This window comes from Hoplias malabaricus, chromosome 1 (assembly GCF_029633855.1).
Source record: "Hoplias malabaricus isolate fHopMal1 chromosome 1, fHopMal1.hap1, whole genome shotgun sequence".
Taxonomy (NCBI): Eukaryota; Metazoa; Chordata; class Actinopteri; order Characiformes; family Erythrinidae; genus Hoplias; species Hoplias malabaricus.
Window position 1 is genome coordinate 19,838,237 of NC_089800.1, and position 20,112 is coordinate 19,858,348.

General features: G+C 41.5%; 1 protein-coding gene across 1 annotated transcript; it reads right to left on the reverse strand.

Moving 5' to 3' along the window:
* Positions 1 to 409: 409 nt before the first annotated feature.
* Positions 410 to 19,060, reverse strand: cavin1b (caveolae associated protein 1b). Its single transcript, XM_066668705.1, has 2 exons — positions 18,290 to 19,060; positions 410 to 3,342 (listed from the first exon to the last, which is right to left on the reverse strand). The coding sequence occupies exons 1-2, from the start codon at positions 18,815 to 18,817 to the stop codon at positions 2,500 to 2,502; spliced, it is 1,371 nt and encodes a 456-aa protein (XP_066524802.1). The 5' UTR covers positions 18,818 to 19,060; the 3' UTR covers positions 410 to 2,499.
* Positions 19,061 to 20,112: the final 1,052 nt, after the last annotated feature.

Below are 20,112 nucleotides of genomic sequence, written 5' to 3' on the forward strand. Positions count from 1 at the left end.
GTCCGCGTGGGTTTCCTCCGGGTGACTGTCTGTGAGGAGTGTGGTTTGTTCTCCCTGTGTCTGCATGGGTTTCCTCCAGGTGACTGTCTGTGAGGAGTGTGGTGTGTTCTCCCTGTGTCCACGTGGGTTTCCTCCGGGTGACTGTCTGTGAGGAGTGTGATGTGTTCTCTCTGTGTCTACGTGGGTTTCCTCCGGGTGCTCCAGTTTCCTCCCACGCTTCATAAACACATGTTTGTAGGTGGATTGGCAACTTGGACTTTTGCCCAGTGATTCCAGGTAGGCTCTGGATCCACCGCGACCCTGAACTGGATAAGCGGTTTCAGACAATGAATGAATGTTAGATTGGGATTGGGAGAAAGAGAGAGAGAAATTAGAAATTAGATTTCTGATCACTGAAAACATTTGTGTATAAGACTTTTATTAATGTATTAGTAGGCACTGTGACATTACAAGAGACAGAATACATGTACATCATAATTTGAACAAGCAAAAAATTGATATAAAAACAAATGTGGAAGGAATATGGCAAACAAAGAGTGATGAAGAACACCTATTAAATCACTGATATCTGAGCAATGTAAGAAATACAAAGCAAGCCTGCTACTTGTATTTTGTGGAATGAAGTGGTTCTCACTCTCAGTCCTAGGTATTCTTATCACTGCTCATCATGTTGCTGTATTTGCCGTGCTATTACACAAAGAACTACTGAAGTCCTGCATGTAGTGAAAGGTTTCCCTAGGACATAGATTGAAATTAGCGAGTGTACTGTCACATTTTCACTGTAATTACATCTGCAATAACAGGCAGCTCGGTCCCATTTTATTGTTTCTGTTACAAAATGTCGAAGGGTATAAACAGGATTGACACGAGTGTTTACCTTTTACGACTTCTGATACACGTTAGAATGATTACACTTATGTGTTTCATATTATGTACTTTGTGCTCTTACTATCTATAAATGTTGGTGCCATACTATTTAAGTTTCTCCTATACAAAGGGTTGATTCAGCTTGATAGAGTAACCTGATCACTACAGGACTGAGTCACTTGAAGTCACTCTAGTTTTGTGTAACTACATCAGCGTTAAATCCCAACCTTGTAAGCTGATGCATTTTGTAGCAATGGAAAAACTGATGAACGTCAACATTTTTAATCCAATCCCAGTTTCCTGCTCTAAACAGGGAGGTTTGAAGACCAACGCAAACAGTAAATTAAAAAAAAAATCTCTTAAACCGTATATTTAACTGAAAATAATACAAAATATTTCAACTGTAAAAACAGATAAATTTAGTTTTTTGGAAAAAAAATGGATGCTGTTTTTTGAAACAGATTCCAGCAACTCATCCCAGAAAGGCTGGTATGGGGCAAAAACGATAGAGGTAAAACTGTGTAATGCTTCAGAAAAATACACTGAGTTTATGGACAAAAGGTTAGTGACATGCTTAAGGTTAAAAAAAGCAAAAAATTAAAGATGGGTAGGGTTCACCATTCACAAACTGCACTGGCAAATAGTGCAGCAAATGAAAAATAACATTTCTTAACTTAAAATAGTAAAGAACTTGGCAGCACAGTTGTAAACATGCCTCTGTTTGGATTTTTTTTGGAATGTGTTGCTGGGATCAGATTCAAAATTGGAATATATTTTTCAAAACCAAAAACATCAGTTTCTCAGTTTCAACATTTTAAATGATGTCTTTAAATTTCATATTCAATTAAATGAAGGGTTTTAATGATCTGGACATCATTGCATTTTGTTTATATTTACCTTTTGTTCAATGTCTGAGCTTTTATGAAAATGGTGTTTCTATTTAAAATCAAACTTTATGATCCTCATAAAAAGTGAAAAGAAATAATAATAAACAAAACTGACAAACTTCAGTGTAACAGATAATACTAACTGTGCCTCTTAAAAGACAATTTTGCACTTAACATACGATACATACAAATTATGACTCAGAATCAATTTTCCAGATGCTTTTTTTTTCTTCACCTGTTCCCTCTCTTCCCTTTGTTGCATACGTGATTAAGTGTGTTGACTAGACTCTAGACTAGCTATAGGTGCACATGTGATGGTAGTAAATTAATTAAGGGCGGCAAAAAAAAACAAAAAAAAAAACACAAAAGACGTACAAGTTCCACAGAAGCACCAGTTCTTTGCTCATTTTAAGGCACTGTGACATTCTCAAAAACTTTTTACTTTACTGTCAAGTTAATGATTTTTTTTTTTTTTTTGTCAAAACAATTTATGGGGCAGTGTCATCAACCCAAATTCCTCTCTCACATTAACCCTAACCCACACTTAACTGAGCAATCAGGCCACTTCTACCAGTAAGTAAAGTAACCCTTAATCTAATTATGACCATTCCATAAACTATGGGGTGATATGGACACTCACACACACACACACGCACACACACACACACGCGCGCACAGAGATACACGTTCAAACACACATTCTTTTCTGCAATAAACCCAAACACATCCACTCCAAAAATCCTGTCTAGTCGCTGTCTCTGTCTTGATCCTGATCCACAAGCACTAGCTCTGAATCTTCCACGGTCTCCAGCAACTCAGGACTCTCCTCTCTCTCGTATGCCTCTCCTCCCTCCAGCTCCATTTCTTCTTCCTCTCCTTCCATCACTCCATTCTTGACCTCCTCCACCTCCCCACCTACTTCTACCATCTCTGTGCCCTGGACTTCCACCTCCCCTTCACGGATCTTCTTCACATGGAAGGTGAAAGGTGGCACCTTGTAAACGGCAGTCTTGGATCGAGCATAAATGGTGTGATCAGGCGTGAAAGATTTCACCACCTTCTTCTGCGAACTTTTCAGCTTTTCCTTCCGCTCTGGATTGACAGACATGCGGGTGCTGAGCTTGCCCATTTTCTTCTCGATGTTGTGCCGCGTCTTCTCCAGATTCTCACGAGTCTTCTGCCTGGTCTTCTCCAGGTTCTCCTTGGTCTTCTGCTTGGTTTTTTCTAAGTTTTCTTTGGTCTTCATACGAGTCTTCTCCAGGTTTTCTTTGGTTTTCTGCTTGGTTTTCTCCAGGTTCTCTTTTGTTTTTTGTTTGGTCTTTTCCATTTTCTCCTTGGAGAAGACTGTTTTGATGTTCTGGACACGTTGAAGGCTGCTGCGTTTGATTCGCTCTGCCCGGGTCTCTTCAATGGTCTCCTCAATCTCTACCTCTTCATCCGAGGACAGATCCACATGAGCCTTCTCTCCCCCATCTTCACCACCCTCCTCTATGGCTGCCTTGAGCTCCAGCTCGCTCTCGCCCTCTGCTGCTTGGGCCGCTTTCATGGACTTGGCCACTGTGACTTTGGAGGGAAGTTTCACCTCATCCTGTAGTGGGAGAGAGAGAGAGAGAGAGAGAGAGAGAGAGAGAGAGAGAGAGAGAGAGAGAGAGAAAGAGAGAGGGAGAGAGAGAGAGTCAGTCACTGAGGATTGTGTAGGCAGATAGGTAAGTACTCAACTCTAGTGCACACACACTTACCTGCTGTTAAGTAATACTATTAAGTGTTAGGAAACCCACACAGACCATACTTCTCACAGAGAGTCACCAGAAGCAGTGCTCAGACCCACAACCCAAGGAGACGTTACCCGCTGCACCTCCACATCACAAACAAAGCCTTTTTTTTAATTATTATAATAATAATAATTACTATTATTAATTATCATGAGAGCTTTGGTAAATGATGCGAGTTCCTCCAAACATATTGTTCAGATTAAAATAAAGAAATATTGCTTAATTCCTCTGTTATTTCATCATCAACACAACAGTATTAAAGATGGAATATTTCACCACTTTACTTTGGGGGCCACAAACATCAAGGAAACATGGAGGAGGAATGATTTAGTAATGCTTAACATTCTTGTTCTATGAGGTGTTCAACGGCCAGTCAGTGTTTACCACAATTTATCTGAGGACTACCATCAAAACCTGTATGAGCATCATGGAAAACCCATGTCACATGATATTTATACCTTAATTACTACATGAATTAATACATTGCTCCTGCATTAAGACATGCTGAAGTCATGCATATTCATGTATTACCTGTAGGAAGCAATGATTTACCAATGATTGACCAAGTTTAAGTCATGTTGTAACCTGAAATGCTTTATAAATACAGCACATGTGTCTCCAGGACCCTAAACTATGGGGAAACAAACTTAATCTTAACAGAATATGACCCAAAACTTTGCAAAATATGGATGGGTATATTGCAAAAGGTAGAAACGTAGCTACAATATTGTATTTAGCAATAACGGCAATGTAAATTGTATGTGGTTCATGAATCTGTAAGCGCTGTTCAATTCTGGATGTTCATTTCACACACTTAATGAACACTTCCAGAATGTAACGCTCAAAAATCAGGCCAAAACCAATGAAGAAACGTATAAGCAGTCATTCTCTCTCTCTCTCTCTCTCTCTCTCTCTCTCTGTGTGTGTGTGTGATTTTACTGCTGAAGTACTTTCACCCGCTGGTATTTCATCATTCTCAGTCTCAACTATTCCTTATAACCCCTCCTTTACCCTTTACCTATACTCCCTACCCCTTTTCCATCTCTCCCTTTCTCCATTTATTTTTCCACTGTGATGTCTCTTCCCTGAGGGCAGAGAAAAATGTGTCATCTTCCTTTGCCAAGATTTGAAGAGTGAGCTCCGCCAGTATCCTGTCTTTATTTAGTCCTCTTAATGGTCCTTCTGTTTGAGGCCTGCACTGCAAATGATAGTGATCTACTACAGATACGTAAGCAGTTACATGAATACAGTACATAGCCTTTGCATTCTCCTACATGCTAACGAGAGTACAGTTGATTTACTACGTATCAGAGCCTAGAACATGACGCTGTAATAGTACTTTTTTTTAACAAAATAGCACGAGACCCACGGACACAAAAAGTACTCCACGATATTCATTCATTCATCATCTGTAACCCTTATCCACTTCAGGGTCACGGTGGGTCCGGAGCATACCCGGAAACATTGGGCGCAAGGCAGCAACACACCTTGGAGGGGGCGCCCGTCCTTCACAGAGAAACAGACACTCACTCGCTCCACAATATGTTCTTTATATATGGTGTTATCTGCTATTACAACTTTGCAATATATCCCTTTCACATGCCATTTCATGTGGAAGTTAATGATGTGCCAAGCAGCATTGTGCAATATTTGGTATCAAAGGAGCAGCACATAAAATACACTAATGAAGTACATTATGAAGGAAATGCAGTATATACCTACACTAGTCAGCCATAACATTATGGCCACTTCTTTATTTCTAAGCTCACTGTTTATTCTCTCAGCACCACTGTCCACACCGGTCACTCTATTTCTACAGTTAAAGAATGTAGTCTGTCTGATGCTCTGCATACTTTGTTAGCCCCCTTTCACCCTATCATTCTTCTTCAATGGTCAGAACCCCCACAGAGCAGGTGTGGTTTGGGTGGTGGATCATTCTCAGCGCTGCAGTGACACTGACATGTTGGTGGTGTGTTAGTGTGTGTCACGCTGCTACATTAGGATCAGACACAACAGTGCTGCTGTGTCCACTTGCATTTCTAATGTTTATGAAGAAAGTTAGCAGGGTCTAATATGAGCTACTGATAAAAATCAGTAAACATGTTAATGTCAAACTTGCTTGATCAAAACGTACAAAGAAACAAACAAGTCAACTCACATAAGATAGAAGCTTAGAAGCTGCTCTCCACACCCAGAAAACATTGCTTTCTCACCACCCCAAGGACTCCGGGCATGGACACAGCTGGTGTGGTGCTTAAATTCCAAAGAAGATCTGTCTTTCTTGTTGTCCTTTTCTCCATTCTCATTCTTTCCCTGCCTTTCCCTTCCACCTCCGTCCCACCCAGGCCTTCTCCCTACTCTCATTCTCTGCATTCCATTCACGGAAACCTCTGGTTCCTGTACCCAACAAAAAAGATCTGGCCTATTAGTGAACGAGGCAATATTTTCCATCAGTGTAATGCACTGAATCACTCAGTTTCAGAAAGCATTGTCTTTTTTTTTTTTTACTGTCCTCAGTTGTGTTGTAAAAAATGTGATGAAAGAGAGACGAGCATCTTGGATAGTTCTGATGGCAGGAAATGCACTGGAGTCAGGGTTAAGGTGGTTTTATGGGTGATAATTCCCTTAATACCACACAGGAATGAAAAGTAATTCACCCATAAGACGTGGGCATCAGGAAAGCTGATGAATCCTTTATGATTATCTCAGCTTTCAGCACAGCGCTTTCTACATGTAATGTAATGATATTAAAAAAATTACTTTTACAAAATTTGTTCTCGTGTGGGAGAATATGAAGTTCACGTGGAAAAGAATAGTGATATTTGAGATGCAAATAATAAACAGATCTAATCTAATTATCTATTTTTATAAAAATATTTAATTTATTTCAAGTCAACCATGTTACATTCATTTTCGGAGCCAGAAAAAACATTACAAACTGCATGTCTAATAAAATACTCAATAAATGAACAACAACAACCAAGCTACAGTGCCTCTGCAAAAAACGTACCAATCAACCCATTCTGCCTGGTTCTGAAGACTCAGATTCAAGTAACATATGAATACAATGCACAGAAAAAACATTTTCATAAGCCCGACATCATGCACGGTATATTAATTAGTGTGGGACCAGGCCGAGCAGTTCCTGTGTAAACAACATTCTTTCAAAGATGCTGGAAAAAAAAGGACAGGAACATGGAAAACATGTAACAGGAAGTCAGGCAATCACCTCATCCAGCCAGAAGTCAAAGCCCTGCCCATCTCATTAATGTCTCATTGTTCTGTTCCACCAACAGGAAGGGAAATATGTTTGGTCCTGAGGACTCGGTGTGTGTGTGTGTGTGTGTGTGTGTGTGTGTGTGTGTGTGTAAAAGTGCAAGAAAGAAAGTTTCCCAGCTTAAGGCAACTCTCAAAATAAAGGCATTGAACTTTCCCGTGGTGGTTTACTTCACATTTGCTGTGCAAGTGTGAGTACTGTACCCTATCCATAGACACTGAGATTGCACTGCTCCTTAATGGTCGAACCATGCTTTAAAGCACTGCCAAGAGGTAACTAATGCCTAACTCCAAAGGTAGATGACCACAGGGGGCATAAAACAACCTGAGGACATACAGAACACAAATACAACACATTACACGCCAACTGTTATAACTAATGACACATAAACAAAACACATATAAAACCCTCCACAGAGTGGGCAACAGTGCATCAGAAATACCATGTTGTTACTACTCTCTCTCCCACATCCCCTGCAATATGTCCCCTTCTATATGTATGTATATAAACATGGTTGCACTATGTAAAGCAACATTTATCTTGTTATAATTGATATATTTTATATACACATGAAATGACCACCAGATTATGCACACCTTCCTTTTATCTACACTCATATTATTAGCTCCGCTGACAATACAGGAGCACTGTAAAGTTACAGAATGTGGTCTAGAATGTTCTCTATATTCTTATCCCCATTTCCTATTGCTCTTCAATGGTCAAGAACCCTACAGAGCAGGTATGCTTTGGATGGAGGGAACAGCAGGGATTTAACCATTGAAGAATATGATGAAATGGGGGTAAAGGTAGACTACAGACTGTAACTGTAAAACTACAATGTGTGTGGTCAGTGATGGTTTAGGATATGTTTTATATTGGGCCGCACAATGGTGCAGCAGGTAGATGTCACAGTCACACAGCTCCAGGGTCCTGGAGGTTGTGGGTTCGAGTCCCTCTCCGGGTGACTGTCTGTGAGGAGTGTGGTGTGTTATCTGTATAGGTTTCCTCTGGGTGACTGTTTTTGAGGAGTGTGGTCTGTTCTCTCTGTGTCTGCGTGGGTTTCCTCCGGGTGACTGTTTGTGAGGAGTGTAGTGTGTTCTCCCTGTGTCCGCATGGGTTTCCTCTGGGTGACTGTTTGTGAGGAGTGTGGTGTGTTCTCCCTGTGTCTGCGTGGGTTTCCTCCGGGTGACTATTTGTGAGGAGTGTGGTGTGTTCTTCCTGTGTCCGCATGGGTTTCCTCCGGGTGACTCTCTGTGAGGACTGTGGTGTGTTCTCCCTGTGTCTGCGTGGGTTTCCTCCGGGTGACTGTCTGTGAGGAGTGTAGTGTGTTCTCCCTGTGTTTGCGTGGGTTTCCCCCAGGTGACTGTCTGTGAGGAGTGTAGTGTGTTCTCCCTGTGTCTGCGTGGGTTTCCTCCGGGTGCTCCGGTTTCCTCCCACAGTCCAAAAACACACGTTGGTAGGTGGATTGGAGACTCAAAAGTGTCCGTAGTTGTGTGTGTGTATGTCGCCCTATGAAGGACTGGCGCCCCCTCCAGGATGTGTTCCTGCATTGCGCCCAATGATTCTGGACCCAACATGACCCTGAACTGGATAAGGATTACAGACAATGAATGTGATCTTGAGACTGCATTTTGGTTTGGTGAAATATGAGCAAAATGTTTTGACCCATCTAGTGAGGACCTAGCAGTTGGTTGAGAAAAAAAATATGTTTAATTTTGTTATGTAATAAACCTATACTGAGTTTTATCTGGGCGGTGTGTTATGGTTGAGAACTGTACAAGCTCACATCTCTCTCTCCTTTCTTAGCAGTTTTCACTCTCACCGCATTTCTCATGAACTATCAGCTGTCTGAATTAGTCTATTTGTGAAGCCCCATTCCTGACACATTTAGGCTCTCCTCCTCCTTGCACAAATGCTCACATGTGAAAACCCACACGCACTGGGTTGCTCAGAGAGACCAGACTAACTGTAATATAAACAGAGCAGAAAACTTTTCCATGAGCCATGAGTCATAACAGAGGGAACGAGGAGGAGAGTAGGGGGATGGGTGGGGTTTGCAGTGGAGGTTGGCATAGTTTGTGCTTTGTACATACATACACATATGTGAGGTGGCAAAAGTAATAGCTGCCACTGTGATATGTGTTTGGTTTGGTTATTGTATAATAGCTTTTACTTTCTCTGTCTCTCTCCCTCCCAGTTTGGGTGCACAATCATATGCTGAGATCAGCTGGCTTCAGGGCAACCAGTCAGCAGAAACATTCCCCTGTTTATCAGCCCCTACCTACCTCTCCATGTCTTTCACCATTTGTATTTGTCAGGCCAAGAACCACTTCCATGCATAGCCATGTTAATCAAATGATACAGAATACTCAAAGTGTCTGGGATGGGGTTAGGGTTAAGCTAGAAGTACATAGGAAAATGTTAATGTTAAGACATCCCCACATTTCACAGATACAAGACTGTGTGTGTGTGTGTGGGTGTGTGTGTGTGTGTGTGGGTGTGTGTGGACAGTGGAAGGTTTCCACACAGTAACAGAGGCCCCTCTCTTTAACCACATATGAAAAGTTCTGTTTGACTGCAGCCAACTACGTTGCCATGAGGGGAACCCTCCCTTTTCAGAGCCATCCTGTTCCAGCCTCAGAGCACCGCGCTCAGGGTGACCTCACAGTTGGAGGAGAGGAAGTGAAGTGTGTGCAGGGAGGTTCCCAGGTATATTACATTTGGTACATGTAGCAGGGAATCCCTTTCATACCTTACATCACCCAGTAAAGCCAGGAAAAGGAAACACGAGAATGTAAATCAGAAAGTGGAGAGCGAGGGAGAGAGACAGAAAGAGGCAGTTGCATAACAGAAATAGAAAAGGGGAGCTAGAGAAACAGAGGTGGACAGGGAAAGAGACACAGACCGAAAAAGGAGAAAACAGAAGAAAGAAAGCATGCAAAAGTGGGTATGGAATGCTTTTAGATGTATGTTCAAGCAACTCTGAGGATCAGTGTTACAACATTCCAGCTCTTCTCCTAACACCATTTCAAGAAAGGCAAATATATTTATAATATCTCTGCGCAAAGAGGAAAGTGTAAGTGGACTGAGGTACAGTCCCATGATGTGACACAGAAGAAAGAGCTCTTTGAAAAACAGTAATGACTTATTTTTCTGTAGAGAGATGATTTTTAGTCACTGTTAAAACGACATTGATCACAGGATTTGACCACAAAGTCCAGAAGTTACACACACACACACACATTTTTCCTCATGATACAATATCAGGTCAGATATTGATCTTATTTGCGTTATTTCATTATCTAATCTGACATAAGTGTTGTCACGTTGCACAGAACACTTAAATATGTCTACCATGTTTATTGTTGTTTATAAGCTTTAACAGTATCTTCCTTTTGGTGCTTCAGAGATCACATGCAATGCTGCCATGATCATGAAACTTGTGCCCATTATCCTACAAAAGCATTACTGTACCAGGGCCCATAATCCTGCCAGGCCGCTGTGGCATCCCCCCCATCCTGTCCCGTGATTTAGAACTCTGCCTCCAACCACACTCACTGTTGCCATGGTGCTGTTGAGTTACTCTTTCCAATAACAATGGGAGTGCAGAGAGAGCTGTGTTTACAGAGTGATTTATGACTGTGTGGAATGCCAACATGTCCTCTGAGCACACCCACCATGGGATACAACACTGAGCATGACCCTATTCAAGAAACAGATTTCATTAGAAAAATAATATAGAGGAATTATACTAAAATACAACTGACATGTTTTCATAGTTGATCCTATGCCTAAATGCTGTGCTTAAGTTTTTCTGAGAGATTGTGATGAAATATCATTTCTGAGGTTTATGATTTTTCATACAGAATTTATATCAGAGAGAACACACCACACTCCTCACAGACAGTCACCCGGAGGAAACCCACGCAGACACAGGGAGAACACACCACACTCCTCACAAACAGTCACCCGGAGGAAACCCACGCAGACACAGAGAGAACACACCACACTCCTCACAGACAGTCACCTGGAGGAAACCCACGCAGACACAGGGAGAACACACCACACTCCTCACAGACAGTCACCAGGACCCTGGAGCTGTGTGACAGAGACACTACCTGCTGCACCACCATGTTGTTTAATATATAGATAATATAGATAACGACCATAGGAACCACATCCTTCTCAACTCCTACATCATTAAAACTGGAAGCTCCAATTTTTTTCAGGCTCATAGATCCTATGTGTGAATAAGGCACAGTTTCAGACCAGGTAATGACCTGGTGGTTACTAGTGACTAATCAGAGCAAAGTATTCCTGCAGTGTCCACATTCAAGAAGATCTCTGTCGTCTCTAAAATTTAGCACAGAGAACATATTTGGTGAAGAATCTACGTTAAATAAAGTTATCCAGACACACACACACATAGTTGTCTTTATATATGATCCAACAATACATGGCATCTTAGAAATCCCTAATACTGTCTTATTAATGGTACTGCTAACATAATTGTTTGCAGCCCCACCTCAATTATTTTTCACCAGCTGCCACTGAAGTAGGTTGTGTTAAGTAAGAGCCTTTAGCTTTTGTGCAGGACCATCTGTCGCAAATGTATAATTCAGCCTTTAGATGGAATGACCTGTACAAAGCCTTGCTATATCAAGTTCCCCTATGTGAGCAACAAATATATAGAATTAATATAAAATGTGACCATTTGAATGCACTTCATTAAAATGTCAATTTCTACTCAGTACCGTTGAACCCTTTTGCATTTCTGTAAAAATATTGAAGGCATTTTACTTAATTTTATTTAGAAATTCATTGAAGTGGATATGATAGTGTTATGCTAATTATTATTATTAATTTTAAAGGGACGTACACACCCTCCTAATTTGTGAACCTTTGGAATTCACCAACACAGTTTTATTTAATACATCTAGGGTTTATTTAGTGTTTGTGAATCTGGGGGAAAATTTGGCTGTGTCTATTTTACTCATAAATTACCTTCCAGTTTCTCCTGCTTTTAGGAAGGTTTCATGAATGAGGCTTTGTCAATTGATTTGGTGCAAAAACTGTGTAGATTAATGTCACGGCTGAAGCAAGGAACAAGACACGAGAGTAAGAGTAAACCCAGGACCCTGGAGCTGTGTGACAGCGACATTACCTTCAGCGCCCTCTCGCTCAACCAGGCTCTTCTAATAAAATATCAAGTTTATATAGTGCTTTTCTATAAAACTAAAGTCCACAAATGCTAAAAAATTTAACCCGTATCCAGGCTACAAAGAACAGGCTCCTCCGATATTGGAGCATAGGAAAAACAGGAATTTCACTGGCAAGTAGAGCCAGGCACCAGTAATATCAGACTCTCCTAGTCAGCTCTCTGAAGCTGTAGTTATCATCTCAATCAATTTTACCACTCCACCTTAAACCTTACCATTCATGCTTCCTTGCATACAAAAAAAATTTGTGGGCAGTCACTGTCTGGTCTCTTGTGAAGGACAAAAACGTGGGGAGGGTCAAAGTTTCCACAGGGCAGGACTATGGTGTACGCACGGGAATCCCAAGAGTGAACAATGAAGAGACAAGGTCTGAGAACAGCACAGGACATCTTTACTTCCCTATAAATTTACATCATAATTTGTGCTATATTAATGTAATTGTTGCTATATTCAAGTTTATAATGTCAGATTTTCATGTGTTTTCCAGCCTTCAACCGGAATCAAATACACATTGAGATAATCGGCAGCACTATAGAAATGATTAAACAGAGCTGCAAAATCACATCTGAGCACCAGATGATCTGTGAAGGTTTATGAGTCTTCAAACATCGTAAGTGTCAGAAAACACCACGTGAACACTTGAAAGTCAATACCACCCAAAATTGCCAACTACCTTTTGGGTGGAGTCAGATAAATCAATGTTCTCTTTGTCTGGTGTGATGTGATCAATGAGCAAACCAAATTTGGTGCACATCTGACCAGCTCCATCCTGACCATTTTCTGCATTTGGAGGCGTTATGCAGCTCTTGAACCACACCCTAGCCTATGCTTGATGTATTTGAAGTTTGGGGCCTGTGCAGAGTGTCATGTGTTTCTCAGCGTTGGAAATGCCTCAAAACAGGAAAATAAGTTTAAAATAATAATATAATAATAATAATAATAATAACAGCACCAATATCGAAGAGGCTTTGCACCTCTGAAAAAAGAGAAGAACTGTGGAAAAAAGTGTGTGTGTGTGTGTGTGTGTGTGTTAGAATATAGAAGTAATGCCAGAAGATAGCATTCACATTGCAGGCACAGGCCAGAGACCCCTCAAGCCATTTCTGTGTCTACTACAAGCGCAGAGATTAACTGCGAAGAATTATAAGACCCAAACTGGCTAAAAATACAAAGCAGTGATGAGTGCCAAGAGTGAATAAAGCCATGTACGGCCCCGTGGGCCAAGTCCAAACAGAGCAGAGAGGATTTCTCCAAGCTCTGTTGCTCTACGTGCTTTCAGGCTTGGCTAGACTGGAAAAGCCCTGGATAAAACAGAGAGAGAGAAACACAAGAAAACATGACTCAGAGCTCTCAACCACAGCTATTCAATGGAATGTATTTATAGCTTCCTCAGGCCTTCTCCAGTTCCCATCCCTCTTCCCTGTTTCACCTCATACTTGCTGATCATTTTACTAATGTGAGAATGGACTGGACTATCTTGACCACATGGAGGGAGGGGGATGGAGAGAGAGAGAGAGAGAGTTTACGGCCATATAATGCATGCCAAATAAATTATATAGATGTGACATTTATGTAACAGTGTCATATAAGGCAGCTCAGCTTAAAACAGTAGTTAAACATACACTGATTAATAATTAATTATGGCAGAACTAAGTCACTGAGAAGGTGTTACGCAAGATACCATGAGACTGAAAACGAGAACAGAGAGGAATAAAGAAAATAAGAAAAAAGACTGAACGAACACATGAAGGATGAATCATTGTAGTCAACAGAGCTTCACGAACAGACCACACCTCAATTACCTCTCTCCTGTTTGTATCCCTCTCTCTCTATGGAGTCAAAAAAGGGTCAAAAATATTCTCAGATTGGAAAACAATATTCACAAACGTACTAAAATTTGCAATTGTGTTTGAGCAGCTACATAAATCCACAATTTAAATGCACAAATATGAAACAAATAAACAATAACTCAAAAAATAATTCAAATTCACAAATACGTACAAACATCTTTAACATATAGAATGAATGAAATGAAATGTGAATGTGTGAATCAGTGCTGCTGGGATGCTTCAAATCTGTGCACACATCTCCAGTTCTGTACGTGCGAACCTCTTTCTGTGAATGCAGATTTTTGACCCTGTTTTGCCGGCAAATGAATTGACCAATAGGAAAGCTTTAATTGGTCTAATCAGATAGCGAGTTTGGTTTATCCAATTACACTGTTGGTCCCCGTCTCTAATGCTCTGTCATCTTGTGTCGACCAAGGGCATCAATGGAGAGCCAGGTGAGTTGTTAAAGTTCGTTCATATTTTTCACCAAGAACTTTAAACACATTTTCCATGTCCACTTCCACAGTCCATTAAAAAAACAGGAAGTGTCACAGTCACACAGCTCCAGGGTCCTGGAGATGTGTATTCAAACCCTGCGTCATGTTCTGCCCAAGTCTCCATAGGTTTCCTCCAGGTGTTCCGGTTTCTGCCACAGTCAAAAAACACATGCCAGTAGTCAGACTGGCTACTCAAACCACGTCCACAGAAACGTTACTAACTGTGGAAGACGTCCATCTTATTTTCTAGCCCAGAAGAACTGATAAAATGGAGATGGTCACAATGCCATCAGCAGTTACATATGAGTGTTTGTGTGGGGGTGCCATAGATAAAGGTGCTACAAAAGGTTCTTTGAGCAATGCCATAGAAGAACCACTTATGTTTCAGAGATGTGTGAGTGTGAAGAACATATCAGCAAAATTGGTTCTTTATGGAACCAAAAGAAGCACCTTTGTAGCACCTTTATTTTTAGGAGTCTACTCAAGGAGAGTGCAGAGAAGAGGGTTTTTCTGGGTGGGGCTGGCTATGGAAGTTTTTTCAAGCACTCAGGAATTCAGGAGTTTCATCATGAAATAGGAATCCCCCTTGCACACACACGCAGAGGGAAAAAGTACATGAAATTCTGTACAAGGAGCACAGAGCAGAACACTTATTTGTGTTAAAAGTTTACAAAAAAAGTTACCAGTTTAGACTATACCATGTTCCCTTCAGAGAATGCACACACACACACACCCAGACCAAATGTGGCAAATATCACCTTAAAGATCCCAAGCAGTGCACATTCACAATAAAGTATACTGCTATCTGTGTTTCCAAATCACAAGGAACATTTGTCAGTGTGAGGTTGACGATTGCAAAAGCAGGGAAGCCACACAGAATTGATTAACTTTGCTTACCACTTGCCAAAGAGAAAACAAGACCAAGACCCGTAACAAAATGGACACTGAGCCAGATCACTTTTTATAGCTCACTGATTAAGTCCCTTCCACTGCATGACAACGCTCAGTCCTTTCATTAAAATGATAAGTGGTAAATGCAAAAGAGGTTTTGGTCTTATCATCTTAAAACTTTGAGAGCCACTGATCTAGTGCCTTTCCTGTGTTAAAACAACAGGGATTCACTGCTGTTTTCTGAGACCTGCTTAATAAAATGGTTTTAAGCTTCATAGTTGTAAGGCTTCTTCAGTGAAGACAATGGTGAGATATAGAACAAAGTACGCCTAAAGGATACTTTGCATTGTGAAATGGTTCTGTTATTGTTCTGATGCCTGGCTTGTAATTGCAGAAGAATATATCTGGTGATATTTAAAAATGAAGGTGTTAGAGGCAGGTTTTAAAGGCAGCAGTATTTCAACTCATTGTTGGGGCACCTGTATCTTATTGCAGATCATTGAAGCATGACAATGATTTGGAAGCTTTATATATTCTTAAAAAATAACACATTAACATTTCCAGATTAATTATACGTGTTGCATTAACAAGAGTTTTTTTTATTTATTATAATATTTCAGAGTAATTGTAACATCTGTCACTATAAGCACAGAGGAAACACATAGAAACATAAAAAAAGATCTGTTCGAATGCACAGACCGATCGCGTCTGTCTCAGTGCGGTGCATGCTGGTTAGTTTCTTGTCTGGCTTGCGCCTGTGCCTGCGATACGTCACGATAACACACAGCATTATAATCTCATGCGTGCGAGGCGGCTGCAGCCTCCAAAGCCAGCAGCTGTAGTTGCTCCCCAGGAGCTGCGCGAGACGAGAGACAGACTAATGACAACAGAGTTTAACTCTCATTGGCTGAAGCTCCACTGAAACTTCTGACGTTTGTTTTCTTTTAGTTTTAAAGTGTAAATCTCAGTTTTCTCTCTTAAAGACCTTGTGTGTACAGTAATAATGCCACAATTTCTCATAGAGTGAGTTTATTTACTTAATTATTTTAAATAGGATGTAGTTCATGTCATGAAATACCGTGAGATCTGCCAGAGCTCACGTGGGCTGCAGGTGGCTGCGGTCCACGTTGACCACCAAGGCAAGGCGCAGTTTATCTCAAACAAGCTTTAACACACAAAATTAGCGACAAACGCTGACCAATAGGAGCAGGCTAAATAACAAGAGGTAAGTGTTTACACCTGTGAACTCAGTCACATGACTTCTTAACAGTTCACAAGTGCGGGGCGTGGGTAAGGAAGGCAGGAGGGAATACTAAGCACACACTGACAACATCAAACACAACAAAGATTGGACACAATTTTAATTTTTTGAGAAAATTGCAGCGTGCAGCCCACAGCTCAGACAATAAAAGTCCCCACATTCCACCTTCAGCAACTTTATAACACAAATGTGTGGTTTAATCAAGGGAAAAAAGTGGTGAACTTCTCACAGCAGGTGTCCGTGTGCATGCAGGTGTAAACTTATGTGACTTAAGGTTTTTTTTTATTTTATTTTATTTTTTAATAAATGATATTTTAAAAATTTGGTCATAACTTCCTCCCATATTTCACTCATTTTATAGAGTCTAGTAGCTGCTGACTGTGTGACATTATTGTTAATATGAACAGCACAGTGCAAGCAGAGGAAGTGATGCTATCTTAAACAGTAGTTTAAAAGTAATAACTCATGTATTCCTAATAGAGTTTAAAAAAGTATTTAGTACTTGATCTAGTTTTATGAACAAATGCATTTCTTTGGGTAAAACCATACTTTCTGTGCTATAAGGATTCATCTCTCTACACATAACTAGGTATTATCAGTCTTTTAAAATCAGGTTTACGGTCAGAATGAGCTTTTCAGTGGATGAATGGATCTTCTACTGACTTGAGTGAACTGAGAGGTTTATGTTTGAATTGTGAGGTAAGATAACAGTAAGGAAAAGACAGGACAAGAATATCCTACATCAGCTACGCACACAGAATATGGAGTTTGGTTATTAAATGTGGCTTACTTGGGCAAAAAAAGGTTTCTCTCTGATTCTAGAACTCTGCTCTTGTTCATATACTTTGTAAGAGAGCATTAGGCAGCCTCCTCGACCCCATGTGACTCAGTATGTGGAAACTCTGAATATTCTTGTGCCACTGTGCAAAGCTGCAAGCTATTACCAATTACAGCATCCAAGAACCTAAGTACAGACACAGAGCCTAGGCAGCAACCTACAAGCCTCTCTCGCTCGCTCACACACACTCCTTTTCTCCCTCTCTCTCACACACACATGCTCCACTCTTTTTTTATCTCTCTCTCTCTCTCACACGCACACACACGCACGCTCCTCTCTCTCTCTCTCTGACTCACACTCACTCTCTCTCTCTCACAGATACACACATGCTCCCCTCTTTTCGCTCTCCCTCACACACACACACACACACACACCACTTTCTGCTTTGCATTTTCGCTAGAAAAAGTTCTAAAACCCAAATCTGAACATTGACAAACCAAAAGCAGTCAAAACATGTGTCAGTGCATCTCATATAAACTTATCAGTGTAAGACACAACTCTTGACTGAAAGAAGGTTTGCTACTGAACTGAACTGGGTGTGGTACAAGGAGTGATTAGTAGCAGGAGTGTGTCTGAGCATCACATTTAATACTCCTCTTCCAAGGATTCACATTCTGGAATTTTCCATTAAATAACGAACTCAAAAAACATGTTTTACGTATTTTGGATCCCAATCATACATCCACCACACATTTAAGCAAACAACGCTGATTAATATCAAATAAAAGAAAGGTAGTAAAACATGAAGGGATGATGGGTTAATCAGTTTAAACATATTACTACATCAAACCATCCCCCATGCACATTGTCTGATTAACATCTTAGTTATGGAATCTAACCCTAAGTAACCTATGTTATTAAATGGTATTTTCATGTTTTTAGGGCACACTTTTATGTGAACCACACCCAAAAAGCATGGATACACACACACACACACACACACACACACACCTGGTAGATCATGACTTTGAAGTTCCTCCTCTTGAGGAGCTCACTTTCGTTGCTCTCTAGGCGTTTGATCTGGCCAGCCTGCTTCTCGAGGTTGCTTCGCACTGTCTTCACGTTCACGCTCACTTTGCTCACTTTCTCCAGCATCTTGTTCACAGAGTTGGCCGTGGTGGTGTGGCTCTTGGTCAGTTTGGTGAGCTCACCCTGGATGCCAGTCACTGACCGCTCCATCTCCTGCTGCCTGACTTCCAGGCCCGCCTGTGTCTGCTGGATCTGGTCCACCGTCCCAATGATCTTGTCCAGTAGAGACAAAATCATCACACCATTCATCTGCCCAGGGCTCTTGTCCTCCTCCTCCTCCCCTGCCTGCTCTTTCTCCACAGCCTCCTTGGACTTGAGCTCTGAGGTGGTGGCAGCCTCTTCCTCATCATCGGATGGTGGCAGATTGACTTCATCATCGGAAATCTCAGTGAGGGTCCTGTGATGCTCGTGAGTGTCCAGCTGCAGACTGGGGACTTCTAGCACCTCCATAGTGAACGACTATCAAGCTGCAGGTGAGATAAAGGAGAGGTGAGAGGATTTAGCTTTGTCCTTGTTTGCACTCTGCAACTTTGCCTTACTGTTCCCTCCTGTTTCTGCTACACGTTCTGCACTCTATCTGTCTGAAATACACCTCCCTCTCTCTCTCTCTCTCTCTCTCTCTCTCCCTCTCTCTCTCTCTCGGCGTGCTCTAGACTGGACGGTGGCCAGGGCAAGGAGGGCAGGCGACTACAGGGGCTCAACACAGCATAAGCACTAGGACGCGAATGGCAAAGCGCTCCTGGAAAGCCTCCTGACAAATCAGCTGCTTGCCAGCTTTATTCCCCACCCACACTCACTCCCTCTCTCTCCCGTTTTGCCTTCCCTCCTCTCTCTCCCTCTACTCCTCCTCCTCCTCCCTCCAGTTCTTTTAAAGTGTGCATGCATGAGCACTACTCCACCCAGTGGTCTTCCATGGGGGAAGAAAGCCTTATATAGGAATTTTTGGAATAGTTAACATGGAGCAGTGGAGAATGCAGCAGTGGTGGGCAGGCACAGACACAGCTAGGGGTGGAATGTGGATCCACTGTTCCAGAGCTGAAGAAATCCCATAAGGCCCATTTCCCCATGACTTTTTCCATGCAGCACAGCAATAGAACAGCCGCTGAAAAAGATGGGAAAGTGACAGCTGGGTGTTTGAAACATTGGCATGTTTACACACCATTAACATTTTAACTTCTGGGGGAGAAGAATGCTAGGCTTTTGTACTGTATAATAAAACCCTAACCCTAACCCTATCACCTGTAAAATGACCTATAACCTGTGCAGTGGAAAAACGTGGACTCCCTCTTATAACTGAGGATGTAGCTAGTGCTCAGAATTAACCATTCGTTGATTGCCTGCAAGTGCTTATCCAGTTCAGGGCAGCGGTGGGTCCGGAGCCTACCCGAAACCACTGGCCACAAGGCAGGAACACACCCTGGAGGGGGCGCCAGTCCTTCGCAGGGAGACTCACACATTGTGCGACTTTCCTGTTGCTAACAGCCTAAATTCGCTAAACTTTGCTCTGTTTCATCTTCAGAACGCCAGCCAAGATATACATACATTATGACAAGAAACATGTCAAACATGGTGACTAAACTTTATTCTGCCTGTACACTTACCTCTGACATCTTCATGACAGCATGATTGTGTTGTGGTTGATATTCAAGTTGAATGCATTACTGCTCCCATCTGTTTACTTGTGTACTTGTTCAAGGTGCGCAGTTAAATTGCGTCCCTACAGAAATGGTTCAGCAAAAAAGTTG